Below are 23,081 nucleotides of genomic sequence, written 5' to 3' on the forward strand. Positions count from 1 at the left end.
AGCTTGGGTATTTTCTAATCCGATCTAATACCATTACCGTCACAAACTGTATATATTGCCATGTCGTGCATGTAATAATTTATACAAATACCCGAAAGGGCATGATAATAGAACTAGTCAATCAAGATCGCTTGATTTCTCTTCGTACTCAATTTCCTCCTCATCGTCTACCACGAATGAATCGTTGACGTATTGAGACTGGGAGACACGCACGGGCGAGCTGGATACGCCTTCGCGCCTCTTATTCCCTAGAGCAAGGTACGCATTGTAACGAACAGGTCCAGTGGCAAAGCGCGGCCCAGAGCCTCCCGGAACTTGAGTCATAAGGCTCTGTACATAATATTGTTGTTGGTTGTAGTCTGCAGGCACTTGGGTCAACGGCGAGGTTCGCACAAACTCTCGGTCGTAGTCATTCTCAAGACCGGCAGGGTCGAACGAGGCGTTTGAATCTTCTGATCCTGAAAACTGAGCTTCAGTTTCAAGGAACCTGTTCTTCTCAAGAATCGAGCGCTTGGTTTTCTTTCCCTTTTTCCGGACGTCTTGTCTGACCTCAGCTTCTTCAGCTTCTGGACTAGGAGGTCGACCACGTCGAATACGACGTCGAGGTGGAGTAGACGGTTCCCCGGAGCCACCTCTCTGACTCATAGATGGGCTGCCTAAAGGAGATGAGTCCAGTATTGTCATGCGAGTCGAACGTCCAGCAGGTCTCAACGGAAATGAGCGGTCTGGTGAATCAGTTGGTGGATCTAATCTGGGAGAGGCTGGCGAGGTGAATGTAATAGTCGTATTCTTCCCATTATGATTTGGGAGAGGTGATGTATGCGTGGAATTGTCGATTACCAGTTGGGGGGAGGGCATTCTCGGCGGGGTAGGATCAAGTATCTCAATGTCAGAATCACTGAGTAGCAAAGAAAAATCATCTTTCGTCCCCGACGCAAGGTGTGTTTCATCCTTGGAGTCACCACTGGGTCCAACCTTGATGTTCAGAGAAAAAGCGATAGGAGATGAAGGAGGAGCTACTGGTTTGCGGCCAAGGGGGAAAGGCATTGGTTGGGCCGGTCGCGACTTGAGTAAAGGAGAGGATTTGAGGGGGGCATCACTAGAAGTTAAAACTAGAGTATCACCGACGACATCCATATCTGCCTCAGTATTGTGTGTATTTGTGCTAAAGGAACGTTTCGAAGTAGTTGAAGGGGTTGACTTGGTTCGCCTGGTCTTCTTGGGCGAGGTTGGTGCGGGTTGAGATAGTCAACGGTTCCGAGGAATCTTCAGCGGCAGTGGTTGACTTCCTGGGTTTAGGCTTGGGTCTTGTCGCGGGTGTCTTTGCCTTGGTCGTCCGTTTATGAGCAGGAGTATCTTCGTCATCGTCGAGGTCGAGAGTACGGTCAGGCGACCCGAACACACCCGCCTCAATTGCATCGTCGTCCGAATCCAATCCATCTGCGCGGGAGGTCGTCGCCTTTTTCTTGGAGTTTTTCTTGCGCACAGTCAAGTTTGCCGCTGTTATGAACCCTAGTAATGCACCTTCTGGAACGTTGCGAGCAACGTCCGAGTTACGCTTTCGCTTCTTTGCACCAGTCGAACCTTCGGCTTTGGTACGAAGTCTCTTGCCAGTCAAGTCACCATGTACTTCACGGTCATATGGTTCGATATCCAACCTCTTCTCAATGCATTGAGGTTGAACTCCTTCGGGCACCATCCGAGCTGCATCATTGAATAATTCGATAGAGGACCCATCGATGATGGCCTGTTGGACATCACGGTAAGATTCTTTTGCCTTCTCCCAATTTCGTTCCTCTCGAATCTCGGCAAGTAGAACAACTACTTTACCCTCACGTTTTCGGCCGGTTCGTCCCACTCTTTGAAGCTGAAAGACTGTTCAATACAACGTAAAAATTTCGAACCATGCGAGCTTACCATGCGCACCGGGGCCTTTTGGGCATCGTAACATACGATCAAATCAATCTCGCCAATGTCAAGGCCTTCTTCACCGATCGAAGTTGCCACAAGAACGTTAAATTCACCAGATTTGAAACGTTTGATTGCCTTTCGAGGAGTTTAGAATGATACTCTCTACATATATAAGGACTTACCCCAAGCTGCTCCTTTTGACTCATGCCTTTGTCACCTCCTTTTCCACCGGCCTGGCCGATGAACCTATGTGCCTTAATTTTCCCAGATTCGTTCGAGTTCAGATGTGCGACAATCTCATCGACACTTTCTCGGAAATTCGTAAAAACCATTACTCGAGTTTCGTTTGCATCAGGGGTATCGAAATGTCCAACAAGAATTTCGTTAAGCTTCTCCATCTTGGGATGGGGTGGGAACCTTGTCGCTGACCCCATTCCAGCTCCTTCAAGACGATACTTAGAAATCTGATTCAACGTCGCTTGAAATTCCGTGTTCTTATTCCAAGTAGACTGGTGCTGTTTCCCGCCACTCTCGTAGAAGTCTTTGAGAACCCTCTCACACATTGCGACACTGCACTCTACCTATAACCAGGTTAGGTACCTTCGGCGAATGGGCATGTATGAAGCAACTTACCAAATATCCCATGGCTCGAGCAAGAACAGCTAGAGATTTTAGGGGATGCAAGACGCGCATCTTGTTTTTATCCTTCGTATGCATGGCGCTAGTTATTTCGGCTGTAGCGCGATAGGCATTCATAGTTTCTGGGTCAGCATTATTGCAGCATCCAGCTGTCTGGACCGTCTTGAGCAGAGGCTGTGTATCCATATCAGTCTATGTGACTAAAAAGAACGAGAATCCATTTACATTCATAACAGATACCAAACTGGCTTTGATGTCATTAATTCCGTCATTCATCGCTACAATTTGTATGTCTGTGTGCTGCATTAAAGTTGAGGGGTATGCTACATGTCCAAAAGGTTGCGAACGTACTTTCTTGAAGATATACTTTTGTAGGTCCATACTGTTCTCGTCACGGATCTCGATTCGACTAATATGTAAGCCATCTACAATAGACTGAACGGTCTCCGAGTTCTTCCCAGGGGTGGCACTCAATGCGAGAATCCGATGATGTGGGTTACGTGCCATCAAATAGTGCACTATTGTCACATATGCGTATGAACCAGTGGCACGGTGGGCTTCATCTGTTAACAGTTAGCAATTGCCGAAATTCATTCGCAGGACAATCTACCAATTACCACCAGCACAATGTCCTCGGCATCGCAAGTCCCATCCTTCAAGTCGTTAAAGAACGTCTGAGGAGTCATATAAAACACTCGTTTCTCTTCCCACTGGAGTTTTAGTCTTAGTTTATGTTATGGTTTCAGACATTCACCACGTACCGCTCGTCTTCGCAAGTTTTTGGTCACAGTCCCAGTCAATTCGATTGCATCCCTTCCAGGGATACCACAGCTCTCGTGACAAGCCTCTATTTGCTGAGCTACCAAAGGCTTGGTTGGTGCAACAAACACAACCTTTCCAGTAGGAAACCAAGTGTAAACTGAAAGTACTGTCAGACGATTGAACGGGTGAATCGGTGGTACGCACAATTCAGCATAACAGAACCTGCTATGAAAGTTTTGCCAAGACCTGTAGGTAACGACACCAAGGTATTATCGAATAATGAGCGGGATATAATATTATATTGGTAATCGCGTTTTTCTTTGTTGAGGGGAAAGATCCATTCTCAATCGTTTTCGGATCAGGTTTACATTGCATTTTCGTCGACTAAATCACAACTATTAGCGGATTATTTCGGTGAATAAAAAAACAACTCACAGGTCTAGAGTTACCAAAAGGTCGCAAAAATTAACGTGAGGTTATATAAAGAAAACTCATGCTTACTTGACTGTATATAACATCGTTAGCCTGAAATATCACTGCTGGTAGAATAAACCCACCAGAAACTTCAAGGGGTGCCGTAAAATCCGGGAATTGTTCCAGTTCTTCATCGTCCTCACCCTCCGAGTCACGCGCGCGACCTTTTCCCTTCTGGCTTTTGATGGCCTCCGCAGCCTTGACATAATCCCACGACTTGGTTTGCTGCCGGTGATGGGGTCGGCCAAAAAGGCCATCGTTCTTGGAAACAGTCCGCCTGGCGCTAGCAATTGCACTGGAGGCAAACCCACGAGCACCACTGCCGCTTGCACCGGGCGTTTGTGGAGCAACTCCTCCGAACAAGTTCATTTGTCGAGTGGCGTTAGATGCCAGAGATCCTGAACGACCAGTGAGAGCTGACTCTGCAATCTCCTCGATCTCATCCAAAGCATCTTCGGGGATATCGTAACACGAGTAATCGTCCGATGAATGTACTGAGATCGCACGCTTACGACCCGGTGAGGGCGATGGAATTGAATCGAAACTGGCCCGACGGGTTGGAGTTTTTCCTATGATATCCGTGATGGGATCTGAAGCTTCAGGTGCCGGTCGAGGAGAGTTGTTTTGCGAATCTGCCGTGATTTCGGATAAGGCGCTGGAGCCTGTCTGGTGATATAGAATGAACGTACTGTTTGTAGTGCTTGGTTGGCTTCCAGTCTGGCTAGCCACCAATGCCGAACGCACAGCGTTACGTATACTTGATACCGAGGGCCCTGTGGAGGATGTAGACCGACCGCTTGGCCGAAAGGCGGGTCGATTGCTCGCTGGGGGTGGAGCTTTGGGGACTGCTGGAGTGAAGGGAGCAGCTGCCGATTTGGATACGTTCGGTGTAGGGAAGGGCCGAGAGATGTTAGGTGTGGGTTTAGCCACTACAGGCTTTGCCGGGGTTGCACGAACAGGTTCGATTGCCGCCTCGATAGCGTCTATTTCGGCCAGGAAGGCGGAATCCATGTCATAGTCAACGTCATCAGAGAAGTCCTGCATGCCTAAGTTCTTTAGTACAATGTTATGATATTTATTCATGATTTCTACTCACTTGCTCCGGAGCTGGTCTTGTCTGAAAATACAGAGAGAACGGGGTGTTTAGTAACACAGCGCAACTGCTTCCAGGCTGAAGAGCTGAAAAGTACAGAAGGTTAATGTATTGCTAGTATGCATTGCATTTTCGCATACCCTGAAGTAGTAGATGCAATTCTCTGAATTTTGGTAGACGAGGGTGTTGCGTTCTCTAAAACCAGGTCTGAGTTGTGGCGAGGAGTATGGAGCCGCGACTGGTTCTCGATCGTCAATCAAATCGGCCTCTCGCGATCACGTGACCTGCGTATCAATTTAGCTCTCCCCAGACATACGCTGCGCACCTTGCCTCCGTTTCAATATATCTTCTACTAGACTGTCTACACTCGAGAAAACAACATTATGATATCAGTGGTAAAAAGAAGCCTTATTAGGGGTGTAATACAAAGCTCAAGGCGAGCTTCATCTCGGCTCATCTGGACCCATACTGCCAGGTCAGCTATGGTACTGCCAAACGCCTATCGCAGAGACGGAGGGGGTCATGATTACTCTAAACGCACTATGACAACATATAAGCAAAGGTACGCAGTGGTACCAATCCATGACTATTTCCTATCCCAAGTAATATAAACAAGCCAGCGATATCACCATGGAAGAGTATCATCGAGTATCGGATAAGACAATGGAGACCTTACTTGATACGATGGAGAATCTGCTTGACGAATATACAGATCTTCCCTATGAAGTGGACTACTCTGTGAGAAGATGAATCATGTTGCTTCCAAATTGGACCAATGACGCCTTTTCGAATTAGAGTGGTGTCTTGACACTAAAGCTAGATGACAAGGGAACATATGTCATCAACAAGCAACCTCCTAATAAACAGATATGGCTGTCTTCTCCACACAGGTGGGTAGTTGCTGATACATACGTCAATCTTGCTTCAACTAAATGCATTACTAGCGGGCCAAAACGCTACGATCTGGACACAACTCACAACGAATGGTTCTACCACCGTGATAATACGACTATGAGATCTTTGTTGGAGAAGGAACTGAGCGAAGTGTTCGGACAGCCGATAAAATTGGATGCCAGTGAATAAGAGTAACGAGCTATCAATGGGTCCATTCCGTATAATGGCATAATTTCATAACATTAAAAGTACAGCAATGCAGGGGAATACAATGCAAGCGAGAATGCGTACAGAAACGTGGGGAAGAATCTGGTCTCTAAATTAATAAGATATTAGCAAGGAAATATAACTCAAACCCAAGAAGAAGTGAGATCTACGAGCGGTTACGATGCCGCGATAAGAATAGATTTCCGAGCAACCTTTGTTAAAAATCAGTTAAGAGGCGAAATCAGATGTGTGTCCACACTCCCTTACTTGTTCATTTCGGAATAGTTATTTTCCACCCTTTGTTTTTCGTCGCTATCAATTTGAATCCCTAGGTCTGGCCCAGGCTCATTATCACTCTCCTCATCACTGCCATTATCACTGTCATCATCCTGATCCGAATCCAAGTTAGGAGAGGAACCGGAGGGTCGAGTTTGTTGAGATGTTCGCGATTGAGTAATCCTTACTGAATTTTCATGCGAAGCAAAACGAGGAAGTGGATGTGTTGCTGCTACTCTGGAAATCTTCGAGCTTGATGATGCGGGGCCCGAAACAGACGCTTGTCGGTCAGGGACAGACGTAGGGAGAGGGTGAGAATTTGTGAGCGTAGCTTGATGTTGAGAGCAGGACCCATGTGAGGGTATGTTCGCTCCTGTATGGACTGATTCTGGGGTCACCTCCTTGCCTGATTCAATTACGGTCGTCCTCTGAATCCTGCTTTGAGTAACTTTTAACGTAGTTTTCTCGTCATGCGGGATAGAAGCGGGATGCTCCCTGACCACATAAACGTCGAGCGTGTTAGGTATGACGTTATTATTGGATGGACTACCAAGCACTCACGATAGGTTATTGATATCCCTCAGAGATCTCCTCCTACACAATCCGCTCCAGCTATCACTATGAACCATCCGTCGTTTCTTGAATACTTGATTTGGCATGTTCTCAGTGTTCTCGGGCTGTGGCCATGGAATACCATCAATAGTTGATTCGTGGCAGCGCTTCATGGCGGTTGACTCTTGATCTACTAAACAAGGTGATGATTGTTACAGGTGACGCGGCCAGTGAAAGATGAGGTTTGGTGAAGCAATTTGGGGCGTTTTTGCCTACTACTCACGTGAGTTAAAGCTTCACGCGCCACCTTCACCCCTCAAGCGCCTGCCGCCATCATGTATTTTTGAACAACATACAATGTTAGGTGTACATAGAGAATACTAGAAGTCTTGAACATCTATCTTTTTTGTCTTTTCGATTTTTTCGGCTTATCAGTGATATCTCCAGAAGAATCATCCTGTTCGTCACCAGCCTCAGGCTCTCCGTCTAATGATTTGGATGTGGGTGCAAGCTCAATTCCCGATATCCATTCCCAGCCGAGTACCCATGCAACTTGTTCCAACTCTGCTGGTGAAGTGCCCGCATTTTCCGCTGCCTCCCACATGCGTACCGCATAATCCAAGTAACCTTTCTCGGTATACTTGATATCTTTTTTCTTGGTTCCCTGATCAGCATACATGATCCAGATATACGCTTCATCGCTCATGAATGGCACCCTATCGTCGGATATGGAGAGCAGAAGCGACCCAGTTGCTGGGCCAACACCTTTTAGAGCTCCGCACAGTGACTTGAGTAGAGTACGGAATGATTGGTATGACGGAGTTGAGGACTTGATATTCGAGAGAGAAGAGAAGGCCTCTTGGGTGCTGGATTTGACTTTGACAGGGGTGTTTTGGGCAATTAGAGCGGGAAGGGTCGGTCTAAATTTGCCCCGAGCGCTGCACACAATTAGGTAAATATCACAGTCCAGTCACTTATCACGAACATCACATACAGTTTCCATTCCATCAATCTCTCCAGCTCTGACTTCTCAATGTGTGCCGGTTTGCGTGATTTGACCAACTTGGGGAGTTCATTCAACCTCCAATCGTCCAGCTCTTGCAATTGAGATCCAGTTTTTGACTCGGTCAGCTGAGATATACGATGCTGATAGCGTGACAATGCAGCTTGAATGTCCTCAGCAGTCAAACCTGAAGGCCGAGGAACTAAACGAGTAGAACCAGAGGCGTCATTCCTGATTTCAGTCTGTGCATCATCCTCCGAGCCCTTGGCCTCTGCGGCTTCCTTTGCAAGCTTGATTTTTCGCTTCGGGGGCATCAATAGACCAGAGTGAGTAAATTACACCGAGAAAAAGCAAAGCCAAAAGCACAGGTCTATTGCTTCCACTTGAGTCGGTCAAGAGCTTAGGTCCCGGAGTCACGTGCCAACCCGCCACCTCTACGCACGTCGCGGCGTATCCGTAGTTCCCTGTCTAGCTGAATCACCCCCACCCATATACGCAACACTCGTCTCAATCCATTCCATCGTAACATAAAACCAAAATAATGGCCGACGATGCGATATGATGGCAATGATGGGACTGTCCGGGTTTGGTAAGCAAACCAAGAAGCGGACTGTTGACGTTGTGGCACGGTACGAGTCGACGAAACGGGCTGAACCGGTAGGCGTTTGTGCTATGTAATGGCACAGACGCATTTGGTTGACATGTTCTTGGATAGACTGCGGAGAAAGGCGAACTCAAGGGGGATGAAAACCCGGCTGCTAAGCGCGCACGCGTTGGTGAGAATGTGCCAGAGGTGGAACAGGATGATGAGGTGGGGCCTGTGCCTCATCCGTCTTTGGCAAACAAGGGAGATGCGGGCAAAGTCGACGAGAGCGACGATGAGCAAGACGAGGGCGCTGAAGACTCGGACCCCGATGACGAGTCGACTTTCCCAATTACGCACGAAATCACCCTCAAGGATCATACCAAAGTACGTTAATCTATTTTTCCTATGCCGAGCGTTTATTAATATAGTTCCGTAGGTTGTGTCGGCACTTGCAGTTGACCCTTCCGGTGCCCGTGTTGTCACCGGCTCGCACGATTACGATGTCAAATTATGGGATTTTGGTGGTATGGATGCTCGATTCAAGCCGTTTAGGAGTTGGGAGCCAGCCGAAAGTTACATGTATGTGCATGCATGCTAGTTCTTTTCCCGTTTTTTTTTCTTATACATTTGGCGTGCTAGGTCCATGATCTCAAATACTCCAATGCCGGAGACAAGTTTTTAGTTATTTCTGGGACGAGCCAAGCCAAGCTGTATGAGCGAGACGGCGAAGAAGTGTGCGTTGCCTCCGTTTTTTCTCTCTTCGTAGTGGGGTTACTTATGCGCGAAACAGTGCAACTTTCATCAAAGGAGACCCATACATCCGCGATATGAAAAACACCGCGTAAGTGTGCTAGTCCCGACCAGTTCCGCCCGAACCATTAACATTGTTTATGTCGTTCAAGTGGCCACGTTGGGGAGCTCACAGCATGTGCCTGGCATCCAAAAGAATCTAATCTGTTTATCACATCTTCATACGATTCGACCATTCGGTGAGTTCGTAACTTCCATTTCCCACTGTAACACACAAAAATCCCCCGTGCCCCTATTTGTTTCGTATCTGATCCGAACCGGTAGCTAATACTGGGTGCTTCTTTGAACGCCGGGTGGTTGGGGATTTTGGCAGGATATGGGACGTGGAGAATAAACGCAAGCAAAGACTGTGATTGTGGTCAAGAGCAAGGAGCGGGGGACGCGGACCAAAGTCATGTCCTGCACCTACTCGCGCGATGGGAAAATGATTGCGGGAGGTTCGTCTTTTTTGTTTTACTTTACCGAACTAAAATTTTCAGCGTTTGATATTGATTTACGTTTTGGTAGCGTGCTTGGACGGGGCGTTACATATCTGGAACACGAACAGCAATTTTGTGCGCCCGAGTCTGAGTATCGAGGGTGCACATGTGAAAGATACGGAAACGGGGTCGGTGACGTTTGCGCTCGATGGATATACGGTCTTGACTCGGGGAGGGGACGATACAGTCAAACGTGAGTTAATATTTGATAAATTAGATGCTGTCAGTCTGTCTGATAACGTCGCTTATTAGTGTGGGATACACGGTCGTTCAAGAAACCCGTAACGACGGCGACGGATGTTCCTACATTGTACCCTGGAACAAGTGCGATTTTCTCCCCGGATGAGAAGTACATTGTCACCGGAGCGGCGGCGATCCCGGGACGACAGCCCGGTCGGCTGCTGTTTATGCCCCGACATGGAGCCTCGGGTGAGAACGGACTCAAGCCCGCGCGGTCTGTCATACTGGGGGAAAAAGTGAGCGCGGTCAAGGTTGTCTGGCATTCGAAAATCAACCAGGTGCGCGACTTCAGCCTGCCCGGTATGACATCACGATTTTAATTCGGCCGTGTAGGTTCTAGCGTCGCTTTCAGATGGTTCGGTACGGGTACTATACTCGCCTAATGCGTCTACCAATGGAGCCAAGTTGTGTGTGACGCGGGCACCGAAGAAAGTTACCATCGAAGACATCAGCGCGGCGCTGCGGGATGCTCCCATCCTCACGCCACATGCGCTGCCAATGTTCAAGGAAGACGAGGGCAGGTACGAGCATCAATTAAATTTCATTTCAATATTGTACTAACTGAATTACAGGAGCGGACAGCGCAGACGCGACAAGGACCGCTCGGATGCGGTCAAGACGCGCAAGCCAATGCCCCCAGTCAATGGACCCGGACGCGGTGGACGAGTCGGTGCAAGCGCGACGCAGCACATTGTGCAACACATGTTCCGGGATACATCGCGCGACGAGGACGTGAGTGCCTGTTTATTTTTGTGCTTGTACTTGTTTTGGATCTTATCGGAACGGGATTTCGGATGGGTGGAAATTTTTGGACCCTGAGCGGAAACGTGCCTGGGCCGAGTGTTCCGTGTTCCCATGGTCTGAGGGCCTGCATCGAGGGCACAAACGACGAGCTGACTGCATTTTCGTGTTGTTTTGCAGCCACGCGAGGCGTTGCTCAAGTACGCGACCAAGGAAGGCGAGGATCTTAGGTGGACCCAAGGTGAGTGGCTCGGCGAAACTTGTTCAATTCGCGCATTTTTCATCAGTTTTTGTCGGGACGCTGACTGTATGCCATAGCATGGAAGGATTCTGGGAATGTATTTGCAGAGGTTGAGGAGGAGGAGAAGGAAGAGGGCGCGTAGATGGGGCGGATGGTGCACGGACCATGTGACTAGGAAAGAACACCGGATGCAAATTACGGAGGCTTTGGGGTCTGATAAAGGACGGCGGGGGGACTCGCGCAAGATCGCTCGCCTCCTCAGAATTTGTTAGAAAAGCATTGATTTTACGGAATGTCCGACGCGTCAATGTCGCCGGCCCTCATGAACCCCCCTGCGGACACTGTGGACACTGGTCTGGGCTATCCGGGGGACGACGACGACGAGACCGCCACCCGCAACGAGTCGCCCCCGGTCACCACGCCCGCCGACCACGATGTGCACCCGCCGACCAAGCCGGACCCCGCGGACACCGACATGGACCCCGTGGATGGCGCCGTCGCTGCCGAGACCCCTGCCACTGCTGCCCCAGAGCCAGTCGCCGTCGAGGGTCACGTGCAAGAACTCGAACGTAAGCGTGAGCTACCCGTCGATGAGACTGAGCACGTTGCCAAACGAGCCCGCAGCGACGCCAGTGGGAGCCAGGTGTGCATTTATTCACCCAAATATTATTAAATAAGCTTATACGTCGTAGCCTGTGCCCACTCCGCCGTCGTCGATGCTGCCTGTGGCTATGGACCCGAACCCACTTGCTGCTTACACCACCTTCCAGGAGCCGCCGCCACCGCCATACACAGGGCCGACGATGCTGACACCGACACAACACAAGTTCTGTGTGTCGACGGTGCGGACTCTGAAGCGGCTCAAGGACGCAGTTCCGTTCCTTCGGCCTGTGGATCCGATTGCGCTCAACGTCCCCCACTACCCCATTGTCATCAAGCGCCCGATGGACTTCTCGACCATCGAGACCAAGCTACAGAACAGCAATCCAAACAAGAACCCAGAGCCCCTGGCACCGCGGTACCGCACAACTGACGACTTTGTGGGCGATGTGCGCCAGATCTTCCAGAACTGCTATCTGTTCAATGGGCCTGAGCATTTCATTAGTTCCCAGGCAAGGCGTCTTGAAGACATACTCGACAAGCAGCTGAAGCAGATGCCGGCTGACGAGGAGGTGAGCCCCAATGAGCCCTCGTCTGATGCACGTGCTGACAAACCTAGTCCTCCCGCACTGAGACCCCACCACCCAAAAAGACCCCGGTCCCCCCTGCTCGCCGTCCGTCGACCTCTGCCCCAGTTGCCCGCCGCAACACTCCCGAGGACTATATGCCCCGCCCCAAGCGCGAGATCCACCCCCGGCCCCCAAAGACCTTCCTTACACGGACCCCGCGTCTGCCAAGCGTCTTCGCAAAGGCAAGGGCCGCAACGGCGAGCGCGATGACGGCACTGCCGACCAACTGCGCTACTGCATGAAGATCCTTCTTGACTTTAACAAGAAGTCTCTTTATCAAGTAGCCAGTCCCTTTTACGAGCCAGTCGACTCCAACTATGTCCCCAACTACTACAAGGTCATCAAGAAGCCTATGGATCTGTCCACCATGCGTCGCAAACTCGAGAGCAACGAGTACCCCAATGCCAATGCCTTCCACAACGACTTCAAGTTGATGATGCGCAACTGCCAACAGTTCAACCCCCCGGGCACTGTCGTATACATTGCCGGGCAAGAGATGGACCGCATCTTCAAGGAAAAGTGGAAGAACCTCCCACCCTCCGTCAACCCACTCCCGAAGAGGAAGACGATGCTGGTAGCAGTGAGGAAGAGGGTAACCGCGAGGACACTGACTGTGAGCTTATTTCTCACTTCATGTCTCTTCTTCTCTAACAATCTCATTCTAGTGGCCATCGCCATGATGGAGTCTCAGATTGAGAGCATCAAGGACAACTTGAACGCCTTGAAGGCCAAGAAGAAGAAGGAAAAGGAAAAGGGGGCCAAGTCCACTGCTTCTCCCGTCGTTCCGCCCAAGGAGAAGAAGCCGGCGCCCGCCCCTGTCCCGAAGAAGGTTCCTCCCAAGAAGCCAGCGACCTACGCTCCTCCTGCTTATCAACCCTCGCCCGGCCCGAGCCGTGTCAAGGAGCCCGCCCCACGTGGAAGACCTGCGTCTACTCCCAAGGCCCCCCTGCGAAAAAGCGCACCGGAACCGGAACTGGCTCGGATACGGAGAAGAACATTTCGACCATGTCCTTTGAGCAAAAGAAGGAGCTCTCCACTACCATTGAATCTCTCAGCGGCGACAAGCTCGAACGGTCATTCAAATCATCTATGAGGGTATGCCCGACTTGCAAAACGTAGGTTATTTCATGTGGAGCATCGAGTCTCGGTCGCTGACATCACCATGACTGTTTAGTCGAGCGAAGAGATCGAGCTGGATATCGAATCTCTGACTCCAGCGGTATTGACCAAGCTCTGGAACTTTGTTGTCAAACCCCAACAACAAAAGCGTGCTGCCGTTAGCCACAATGGCCCAAGCGTACTAGCGGCAATGCGTCCAAGGGCGCAGCGGCAACGGGCGGTGTCAAGCGCAAGAGCATGGACGAAGAGGTCGAGAGTGCTCGAATTCGCAAACTCCAGGAGCAACTGAATAAGTTTGATCCTGGTGCTGCTGCCGCCATGGCCAACGAGAACTATGATGACGATGCCCGTTCGTCCAATGGCTCGGGATCGGACTCGGACTCGGGCAGCGACTCGGACTGAGGTGCTCGTTTATTTGGTGCTTTTTCTTATTTCTGGTATATTTCGGTCGACTATCCGGGCTACTTCTCCCCATTCACCCTGCCGCCGCCGTAGCTTATGATGCAACGCCCGTATTTTGCGCCCCTCTTGGTCACTTTATGTTTGTTCTATTCTTTTTCTTTTGTGCTTCGTTTGTCCATCTGTAGCTACATAGTATCATCCAATCGAACGTTTTTGTACACCATTGGACTTGGTCACACTTTGGCTCGGTAGAAATTTGTTCGCGTACGGACCAAAAGAAATATTGTATTACATGCGTGTGTGGAGTAACGAAACGTAATAGACAACGTGTAGGAATTGGGTCGAGTCGCGCGGAACCAAAGCGCCAAACGTAAACGTGCACGTAGCTCTACGTGTCCTGCCTAAATGCCTGAGCCTGGACATTGTACAGCTGTGCATAGTCTCCATTACGCCCCATCAGCTCGTCGTGCGTGCCCATCTCAGCGACCCGAGCGTCTTTGAGATACCTATCGAATTGTGCATACAAGTGATAAATTAGTTGATAGGGGCTCGACGGGTCAAGGGTCAACTTTTTGGATGCTTACAGAATAAGGTCTGCGTAGCGGGTCAACCCCCCGTATCGATGCGTGGAAAAAATCATCGTGTTCGTGCCTCGCATGTCGCGAAGACGTTCGAATAAATCTTATCGGCAAAGCGAATGAGTTTTCAAGTGCGAAGCAAGGGAGTTGGGGGCAAAAAACTTACTGAATTCGGCCAGTGGGTCAAGCGATGCGGATGGCTCGTCAAACATCCATAAGCGGACGTTCTCATCATTTGAACGCATGAATGCGCGAGATCTACTCCCATTGTTAGCCCAATTCACCAGGAGAGAGAACGCAGAAGAACGCAAAACCCACAAAGCTAATCTCTGCTGCTGTCCACCCGAAACTTCCATATCCTGTGCCCTCCCGCCTCGTTTTCCACCCTTCCGACCCCATCCACCCCTCGACGTATTAAATTGCCGACCGAGCAACGTGTGCTGGCCGAACCCGAGTCCACCTGCCATGTCGTGCACGGGCCGAGAGAGATACGTCTCCATTTGCTCGGGCAGTGTATCAATGAATTGGGATGCCCCTCCCAACCGAGCGGCTTCTTCGATCCGGCCGTTGTCTTGCGCGTGCAATGGAGATCCCATTGCGATGTTTTCTCGAATCTGGTGCCAGATCAGACAAAAAAAAATCGGAGTAAATACGGCTAGAGTCGGACTGACCGAGAGTGGAAATTGGAAAAGTCTTGGAAGAGCACAGATGCACATTGTCGGAGACTCTTGAGCGGGATGGTGCGGATGTCTCGGCCGTCAATGAAGATCTCGCCCTCGTCGACTTCGTATAGTCTCAGGATGAGTTTGAGCGACGTGGATTTAGCCGCGCCGTTTTCGCCTACGATCACGCATAGTTGCCCAGGCTTAATCGTAAAAGACATGTTTCGGATCACATATTTCGAGGTTCCTGGGTATTTGAAGGATACATTCCTGCGGGGGGTCAAGGCGAGTTGCGGCCACCAATGCAGGAAAGCACGGACCTAAACTCAATACCCAACCCTTTGACCTTTTGGTCTAATGGTAGTGTTAGGGGTAATGCATCTGGTGGAGCATCGGGTATGTGATTAGGGATGTCAATGATCGAATAGAGACTTTCTATAGATTGGAAACTGTATGCGATCCCTTCAATGATATGTGAAAAGTTTTCAAGCTGCTCGCTAAATGAGTCACGTTTCGTTGGACCAGATCGAGTTGGGCGAGCGAAAGCGGGATTGAAACGGGGGTATGGATGGCTCGGAGTGCAAATATGATCTATTAGGATATTAGTTGAACGCTCTCGCCCGATTTTCGTTGACTCGCCTGGGGGAGATCCCGGAAGAGTGGCATGACCAATGAAATTGGGTTCCCAGCTTTCTTGGTCTGCATGTACCGACGTGCCTCCCAGAAATCTTGAGCATTGTCACCAACACTGGCTCGAGCAGCGTGGTATTCTTCAATATATGATTACTATATGTCATAAATAATAGAGCATTGGCACTCACGTTGGGAAATATACTCCTGTAGATTACCCGCAACGAGCTCCTTTCTATGATTTCGTTCCGTCGCCACCTTCTTCAATCCCTGCATACGCACATAGTCCTCGTTGTTTACTTTGGCAACCCAAGCTAACTCGGGAATGAGATGATTTGATGTATGGATAGAAACGACACTACTTACCTCCTTCAGGTCGTCGTATGGGTCTAATCCACCACGTCGTAACGGGACCAATAAGGCTTAGAGCAACTAGTAACAAGCTATCGTTACTTTCCATGATAATACCAAAAAGAACAAGGGCTTGAGTGAAAAGCTCGAGGAAGGTAGACCCAATATTAAAACTATCCACAAGAGCTTCCCAGGCGCCCGAACGGTCAGATGCCACCGTCTCTAGCAGACTGCGGACTTCGTTATCGTCAAATGTCGGTACATCTAATCTAGCATGAGCTACGGCAAGTTAAGGGCAGTTAGTTTCGCAGTTTCCCTGCTTGGATACTATAATTACCTTGTAGAATATATTCAGCAAAGAAGCCTCGAACACGCAAGCTAATAGTTGGTGCCAGTATTTGTATTGCATAACCGCAAGCGCGCTGAACAAAGGTCGCTAGCCCTCTTGCAACAGCTATTTTTATGAGCAAACTCGAATCTACGTTTCGCTTCTCAACGGCATCTTTAATCTCCAAGTAAATGAGCATATGATAGCAAAGACAAGATTATTTCGACTTACCACTTGAAACATTCGAGAGCTATAATACAAAGTAACAGCCGGCATTACCGCACCAAGGCATATACAAGTCAAGTATACCCACACCAGCACAGGTGCGAGTCGAACAACGTCTTTCATCAACCGCCACGCAAATGGTGCACCGCTAAGCCCTTGAGTTATGCGCCGGTAAATCTTGACGAGTGGTACACGATTAAGCTTGGGAGCCCGTTCCTCGTAATAGTCCCACACTCCAAGATTAACATAGTTGCTTGTCGTGGGGTTGGTTGGGTCAAAGCCTTGTTCGCTCGTGGGAGATATTGGGGTGTCCGGTTGGGGAGCGCCAGACAAGTTATTAGGCGGGTGGAGTGGAGATGCCTTCGATTCGTTTATATCTGGAGGTGGGCCGGGTGTAGGACCAGGAGGTGGTCCTCGGAAACGGAGCTGACTTTCCGACTCCATATTCAAGTTGAGAAATGAGGGATAGAAATACAGTAGCGAATAATAAAACAACTAGTGTGGATAAAGCCTGTCTATCAATTCAGAATCAGAGAATTTGTATGCGTCGAGGTGCCGATTTGAGCACACGCCTGGAGAATCCGCAGTCACGAACCTAGTGGAAGGCAGCCAGGCAAAGACGGTACGTAAGGGATCGTTGATGGCCGACTTTGAAGACGTGTTCGTCTTGAAAAGGCCAGCAAGTTTGGATCCTCGATACACGCGGCCGGTCGTGGTCCTAATCAATTGTAATTGTTTTTCTTTCGAGTATTACGTTATCTCAGATCGGGGAGCAGGCGAACACAACAAAAGGCAGAGCACGTCCATTCGTATTCAAGTCGGGTGTCATGTCAGCCATATAATTAAATATAGAGAAACTAATACAGAGAGTTAGTGCAAGACAGTCACAGACATTCGCGTCAATTGCCCAAAAATGTCTGCCGACAGGCGATATTTGAGCATTCCAGCAAAGGAAATTAATGCACGAGTCTTTTTCTTGACGATATTGAGCGTCTTTACGAACAATTAGTTTTAGTTTATTTAGGACGTGATAAGAACTTACACTCTGTTTGCCCGTATCGCCGAATTGAGCACCCTTGGCTTGAGAGTGAATCTGGTGCAAGATGGTCATGGCCAGAATTAATAGGTGACCAATATTGTGAGTGAGGGCGTCGTCTTGGTCTCGGAATTCTTCGGCACGGCGTGCAATAGTGGAAGTCTCTGCATCCAGCGGCAAAAGATCCGGGTTATCAAGTGCCTACAGGGATTTATGAGTCAAGGGGGACTTGGCCATCATTTTGGGACTTACTGCAAGAGCGCCTTCAAGGTCTCCCGTCATGCTGAGTGTAATAGCCTGGCGGGCCTTGAGAAGTTTGCGAATGATCCTAACTTGGCCCTGATCGAGTGTCTCTCCACGTCGTTCGTAGTGGGCCAGAATCTGTCTTGCACTAGTTTCGAGCTCTTTTGCAGCTTCTCCGCCCGCATCCACCTCACCCAACGATTCGCCCAGAGCACGATTCAAGCAGCTGAGAACAATATTCGACTTGCCGGCAAGGTTGTATAGGCGGATTGCAGCAATAAGTTTGTGATCGTTTTCGCAGAGCTGGGCGGCCGGCAGGACAATGATATCGCGGTACTCTTCGGCGCTTTTAAGGTGGAGTAATGGCATATCGTGTTCAACAACTCCAGACTACCAAAATATCAGCATCACTGAAACAGGAACGAAGCAGATACTCACGTATCGTGTTCCATCTGGTCGGAGCCCACCAACCAAATCCTCCCAGCCCGCAGGGGCAGCCACAATGATACGGCGAGTCAATTCTCGGGCGTAGTCCACCTGCTCTTTGCCCACATTCTTCTCTTGATCATGGCTGAGAGATATGCAGTACGCGTATTGAACCGCTGGCTTAGGTTCGGACGTCATGAACGGCTTGATATAGCGAGTAATCAACAAAGCCAGATTCAACGCAGGGGGTTGGAATGGCATAGATGTCACTGGACAGAGTTAGTGAAGCGATAGCACGATAAGCTCAAAAGAACTAACAGATATCAACCTGTGATGCCTCAGAAGTGGATGGTACTCTTAGCAGACCGTAGTAAGCTAGTGCAACTGCAATGTGGACAGCTTCAATACGATGATCAGGATGCTCGTACAGAGCCGCAACCGCCTGCGAATAATTCAGTAGAGCGTCAATCGAATATCAATAGACTACTTGCCTGTTCGAATAGTCCACAAACCATCAGCACACGAGCCCACATTCCACGGCGGCCAGGACCTGTGCCTTCGAAATGCTTCTCTCCATAACCCTCAAGAACTTTTCCAAGTTCGCGCAGACCATTTCCTTCTTCCTCATCGACCATCGCAAGCTGGAACCAAATCCAGTCCTCTGCAGTAACGATTGCGCTGCGCACCGCACGACGGGTCGGGTCCAGTCGGCCAATAAGCTTGAATAGTGCAACTTTGAAGGGATCAGCATTGGGGGAGTGAAGAATATGCGAGTTGTATGTGGTTTGCAGTCGGTCACGAAGCATTTTGGGTAACCTGGGGAGCAACTATCAATATAAACGTATAGCTTATAGAATTATCACATACCTCCTGTCGCTAGACTCAACCCAAGCTTTCAAGTAAGAAAGGAAGTATTGTTCGCTTCGCTCGATCGGGTCGGCAGATTCATTTGCGACGTCAAGAGCCTCTCGGAGGTGACCAGTACGAATCAAAAAGAATATATGAGCCCACACAGGTCTCCCCCGGAGCAACTAGAAGTAAATCAGTAACAGAGTAGCACCTTACGACTTCCAAATTACCTCAAGGTCTTCATTCCAGCGCCCGCTGCGGTAGAATTTGCACCGCAAATAACCCATAATACGGTTTTGGATGCTTGGATCCCCTCCAATCGCGGCATTTGCGGGTTCTCGCTGTATGGCAGCATCGACATACTCAATATATTGTTTTTCCAAGCCAGCGCGAGCTCCGTTTGCGATCCGTGTCCTGAGCTCCGTGGCCGCTTGTGATTCTGGATTACCGAGGTGTGCCCGAGCGAAGCTGCGTTCTAACAGAGGCGTATTAAGGATATGCGCTTGGGAGTGTGATGAGGGAAGTGTGAGAGAGGGAGGCTCGGCAACGATGTGGCGCAGAAGTTCCAATGTGGGGCCAATGCTGGGAGCAGACTTTGGGGGCATAAGTTTACGCAAATATACACGCACTTCATGCAACTTACCCCAGCATACTCTTGTGCAACATGGTAAAGATGTGAGACAACAGGATATGCTGTTCCAGCCAGGCGAGCTTGGTTGAGTCCACGAATAACTTCTCCGTAGGCTGCCATTTTGTTGTACATTGGCAACGAAGTGGTTGGTTGCGATACGGCCTAAGAACTATTGGTCAAAATCGCTGGTTGGAATGAAACCTTCACATACATTGGTACCAGATCCGCGAACAGTACGCCCCATTGCGCTCGCTCTGAGGTTGCTTGCACCTCCTGCGGTCACGTTTTCAGCAGGATTAACTTTGCCTAGCTCGTCGAATATCTTCTTCTTTCGAGTCTCCCAGTCTCTCCGCACGCGCTCGTCTAGAACCCGGTAGAACTCCTGCTCGGTCTCTCTTCTTCCTTCTTCGATGCATGCAATCAGCGTTTGTTCGTGAGAGTGTCGTAGGTATCCAGACACATCAGCATCATGTAATTGAGTAAGAGGAGCAAACGTTGCAGCCGTGTTTAGGTTTGCCACCAAGTCGGCGTGAGCATTTGCGTCGACGTTTCCTCCAGCAAGAAGGTATGTCCTAACGAACCAGTACGATTTAGCGCCACAGTCATTAGCACAATTGATGTATAATAATACATACGCTTTGCCTCCAGTCCCAGGCGCAGTTGGTTGTTTTGACACAAGGCGTCGAGATTGTGCTTCAATTTGGTCTAGGGAGAGATTAATGGATGGGAGGTCGGGTCGAGGGAGGTGTGCGACAAGTCCACGGGACGTGGCGAGGATAGCACCAAGATCTTCAGCCATCGCTCAACGTTTGTTTTGATATGTTCGAGTCGTATTTGAGCTTTGATAAATCCTGCGGACTCTTGGAATAGTCAGTATTGGAATGCACGCAGATGTTTTCAATCTCGGTCCTTACATGATTGGCCACGGAGTTATTAGCCACCGAAACGTTCACTCCAGAATGAACAATGGTATGTCGAGGTCGTCGCGTCCTGAACGCTCGCGGCGCTTGAGTGTACAGCCACACGCCCAGTTTGCAAGTTGGGCGCTTGCTCCAAAGGCCAATTTCAGTCCAACTTGAAACCAACATATATTTGATGTTTGTAAGAAAATTGAATTTATATGTAAAAACTGAATAATCGAGGCGCATATAACTACAAAGCGAACAGTTCCGTATGAATCTGGATACCACCAACCCGTGTTGCAGCACCTGGTCCCACTTTTGCAACAGCATTCCTCGTTTGACAAATCAACGACTCGGGGCCACTGGCAGCTACTGCAACACCACCTGAGGTAGGCCTCCCCGTTCCCTTTTCTGCATCTGATTCCAACAAAGGTGCAAGCAATTCCGCAATGTTGGGCTTGGATTCTTCAATCGTGCTATTCCGGATAGGCAAGAGCGCATTGGGATCGCACAGGCAGGTCACATAAAAGTGAAATGATAATGAAAGCGAAGTTCCATGACATACTTCGGCAAGCTGGGCGAGAATAGGCGCAAACCAAGAGATACAACCTGCATATGCTCTGAGTACTTTGTGGTGTCAAATCACTGTTCAAAAAAGACATACCGTATGAGCGCACAAACCAGACAAACTTAACAATACGAGTCTTCTCTCCTTTAGCCCTTCCATGTCTAATAACTCTACCGACGATATCATCCAGTATTCCGACGGTAAAGGTGGCACCACTTCCGCCAGCAACCAGTAGGGTGCTCTCAAAGTCTCCGAGGTCAAAAGTTAGCCCGCCATATGGGCCATCAACCATAACAATTATACGGCCATCGGTACCCCGATCTTTAGCCAGTTTGTTAAGAGCTCGACTCCAATCCCCTACAGCACGAGCCCCAAGAGTAATGCCAGTCGAAGACGAGAGCGCAGTTGTAGCAGAATCGGCATTGAGAATTGTAAGTGGATGAGACTCGAACGGACGCCCGTTGAAGAATACCCGGAGCCGAACATGTTGCCCAGCGAGCCATCCGCCTTGATGTCGGGTATTCGAATCTACCCCGATAGTTAGTCAGAGGCAAAGAGCCGTTCATATGGATACTGACGATCGTCATTTGCTGATCGACAGCAGTCATGTACGCATCCTTAATCCGGAACCGTACGAGTCGTAGCAGAAGATCAAGCCCCCAGAACGCAATCGGAGGATAGATCCATGGCACCGCATAGGGGGTATGGTAACATATCATAATGAAGAATGCAATATACCCAAGCACGCTATTTTCAACCCTTTTTAGCAAGGACTGTAGCGAAAACAATCCTGGCACTCACTGGGAAACAAAGAATAGCTGATATGCATAAACCCGGATAGGCCTCAAGCTAAGAAGAACGAGCATGCATAAGAGCCCATATGCAGCCTGCCCCTCTCGCTCTTTCAGCCCGGTTCGAAGCAGTTTGTCCTGTCCGTTTCGTATCCGGTTATTTATCCATAATGAACCATGCACAGTAGCCATGAGAAACAATAGTCTCCCTGACCAACGATGAACCCAATTGAGTTTCTCATAGCCCTTTCCGATGAGTAGGGCTGCAGGCGAGTTCTTGGATGCGAATAGAAAAGTCGGAGTAAGCAGAGATAGCGCCATAAAACCTATAAACAAACCGCTCAGCCCGCCAATATATACTAAAGATATAGTGTTCTTACCAGCTCGGTTTGAGTTGGATTTGAGTTGGGCAGCTTGGTGAGACATAATATTGCTGCGACAGTGATCCCAGCAAGCAGTATTACTTAACGCACAAATAGCTCATCAACACTGCCCTTCAAAATGGCTCTAATTTTCAGCTCACCTTGTCCAAAGTCAACTCGCATCCTTGGAAAGCACCTCAATGAGATCGGTTGTACTATTGATGTAACCAGTGTACGTGTCCGTTGCATCGGGTTACCGCTCCTTGGCGGGGCCGGAGGTATGTTGTCTTTCGCTCCTCTTCAACGGGCTGAACTGGTTGATAGCCGTAAAAATCTTCCCATAAGCCCTTATACGAAGGCAGTCTCCTTCGACGGGCTGACTGAACAAGATTTGGGGCGTTTAACACCGTGAACGCAGCAAGCGTCGATGTCCAGGCAATCGTAAAGTAACGTGCATATTGTGGGTCAATAACATAGGAACTAATGTCGTATCGAGCTTAGTTATGGAATTCATAAACCGCGTATATTGCTCACTTGTATATCTGAAATTCTGGAGGTGCGACTGGTGCACCGTCAAGAGACATGCTGATTCCGCGAGTGCCGATGAAGGAACAGAATTAGACAACTCTCCGCAGCAGGATTCAAACTCGATTAAGAAGGGGGGGACTCCAACTGCGTCTAACCCCTGGCTGCCTCTTATATACACAATATCCCTACTGAGTGAGGTGGTGACCCAGAGTGATGGATGAGGCGGTCTCCGGGGTCCATGCTCATTCGGCGTCTCGGTTGAAAGGTGCTTGATAGAATCGGACACAAAGCCCAATTTCCTCACTAGATTTTT

General features: G+C 49.3%; 7 protein-coding genes across 7 annotated transcripts; 2 read left to right on the forward strand and 5 right to left on the reverse strand.

The window, feature by feature from the left end:
• Nucleotides 1–117: 117 nt before the first annotated feature.
• On the reverse strand, nucleotides 118–1,137 carry RhiXN_00373 (P-loop containing nucleoside triphosphate hydrolase protein; the record flags this gene model as incomplete). The annotated part of the gene is made up of 1 exon (XM_043320192.1): nucleotides 118–1,137. One exon carries the CDS (start codon nucleotides 1,135–1,137, stop codon nucleotides 118–120), a length of 1,020 nt encoding a protein of 339 aa, XP_043179204.1.
• Nucleotides 1,138–1,165: 28 nt separating this feature from the next.
• RhiXN_00374 (Helicase conserved C-terminal domain) lies at nucleotides 1,166–8,125 on the reverse strand (the record flags this gene model as incomplete). The annotated part of the gene is made up of 22 exons (XM_043320193.1): nucleotides 1,166–1,867; nucleotides 1,927–2,046; nucleotides 2,094–2,492; nucleotides 2,545–2,724; nucleotides 2,776–2,850; nucleotides 2,902–3,113; nucleotides 3,161–3,260; nucleotides 3,312–3,469; nucleotides 3,517–3,558; nucleotides 3,681–3,696; nucleotides 3,748–3,751; nucleotides 3,814–3,817; nucleotides 3,870–4,418; nucleotides 4,476–4,832; nucleotides 4,883–4,965; nucleotides 5,020–5,117; nucleotides 6,065–6,089; nucleotides 6,151–6,192; nucleotides 6,248–6,751; nucleotides 6,818–6,998; nucleotides 7,277–7,746; nucleotides 7,803–8,125. 22 exons carry the CDS (start codon nucleotides 8,123–8,125, stop codon nucleotides 1,166–1,168), a joined length of 4,644 nt encoding a protein of 1,547 aa, XP_043179205.1.
• A 247-nt stretch (nucleotides 8,126–8,372) lies between these two features.
• Nucleotides 8,373–11,050, forward strand: RhiXN_00375 (WD40 repeat protein; the record flags this gene model as incomplete). The annotated part of the gene is made up of 13 exons (XM_043320194.1): nucleotides 8,373–8,468; nucleotides 8,527–8,781; nucleotides 8,834–8,980; nucleotides 9,037–9,131; nucleotides 9,188–9,238; nucleotides 9,300–9,386; nucleotides 9,574–9,644; nucleotides 9,715–9,879; nucleotides 9,939–10,204; nucleotides 10,260–10,447; nucleotides 10,499–10,658; nucleotides 10,848–10,908; nucleotides 10,986–11,050. 13 exons carry the CDS (start codon nucleotides 8,373–8,375, stop codon nucleotides 11,048–11,050), a joined length of 1,707 nt encoding a protein of 568 aa, XP_043179206.1.
• A 150-nt stretch (nucleotides 11,051–11,200) lies between these two features.
• Nucleotides 11,201–13,658, forward strand: RhiXN_00376 (bromodomain associated protein; the record flags this gene model as incomplete). The annotated part of the gene is made up of 7 exons (XM_043320195.1): nucleotides 11,201–11,551; nucleotides 11,601–12,080; nucleotides 12,128–12,182; nucleotides 12,227–13,032; nucleotides 13,095–13,232; nucleotides 13,312–13,413; nucleotides 13,458–13,658. 7 exons carry the CDS (start codon nucleotides 11,201–11,203, stop codon nucleotides 13,656–13,658), a joined length of 2,133 nt encoding a protein of 710 aa, XP_043179207.1.
• A 388-nt stretch (nucleotides 13,659–14,046) lies between these two features.
• On the reverse strand, nucleotides 14,047–20,416 carry RhiXN_00377 (nucleoporin-interacting protein NIC96; the record flags this gene model as incomplete). The annotated part of the gene is made up of 25 exons (XM_043320196.1): nucleotides 14,047–14,164; nucleotides 14,243–14,339; nucleotides 14,403–14,494; nucleotides 14,555–14,850; nucleotides 14,904–15,168; nucleotides 15,219–15,489; nucleotides 15,534–15,668; nucleotides 15,720–15,842; nucleotides 15,895–16,158; nucleotides 16,217–16,388; nucleotides 16,439–16,457; nucleotides 16,521–16,927; nucleotides 17,003–17,150; nucleotides 17,215–17,289; nucleotides 17,325–17,425; nucleotides 17,475–17,669; nucleotides 17,721–18,101; nucleotides 18,150–18,406; nucleotides 18,456–18,579; nucleotides 18,650–18,953; nucleotides 19,005–19,168; nucleotides 19,217–19,579; nucleotides 19,630–19,779; nucleotides 19,829–20,189; nucleotides 20,253–20,416. 25 exons carry the CDS (start codon nucleotides 20,414–20,416, stop codon nucleotides 14,047–14,049), a joined length of 5,046 nt encoding a protein of 1,681 aa, XP_043179208.1.
• Nucleotides 20,417–20,769: 353 nt separating this feature from the next.
• Nucleotides 20,770–22,304, reverse strand: RhiXN_00378 (Ferric reductase like transmembrane component; the record flags this gene model as incomplete). The annotated part of the gene is made up of 5 exons (XM_043320197.1): nucleotides 20,770–21,128; nucleotides 21,184–21,615; nucleotides 21,662–21,834; nucleotides 21,889–22,204; nucleotides 22,259–22,304. 5 exons carry the CDS (start codon nucleotides 22,302–22,304, stop codon nucleotides 20,770–20,772), a joined length of 1,326 nt encoding a protein of 441 aa, XP_043179209.1.
• A 108-nt stretch (nucleotides 22,305–22,412) lies between these two features.
• On the reverse strand, nucleotides 22,413–22,824 carry RhiXN_00379 (iron transporter FTH1; the record flags this gene model as incomplete). Its single annotated transcript, XM_043320198.1, has 3 exons — nucleotides 22,413–22,424; nucleotides 22,477–22,720; nucleotides 22,775–22,824. 3 exons carry the CDS (start codon nucleotides 22,822–22,824, stop codon nucleotides 22,413–22,415), a joined length of 306 nt encoding a protein of 101 aa, XP_043179210.1.
• Between the last annotated feature and the right edge of the window lie 257 nt (nucleotides 22,825–23,081).

This window comes from Rhizoctonia solani, chromosome 4 (assembly GCF_016906535.1).
Source record: "Rhizoctonia solani chromosome 4, complete sequence".
Taxonomy (NCBI): domain Eukaryota; kingdom Fungi; phylum Basidiomycota; class Agaricomycetes; order Cantharellales; family Ceratobasidiaceae; genus Rhizoctonia; species Rhizoctonia solani.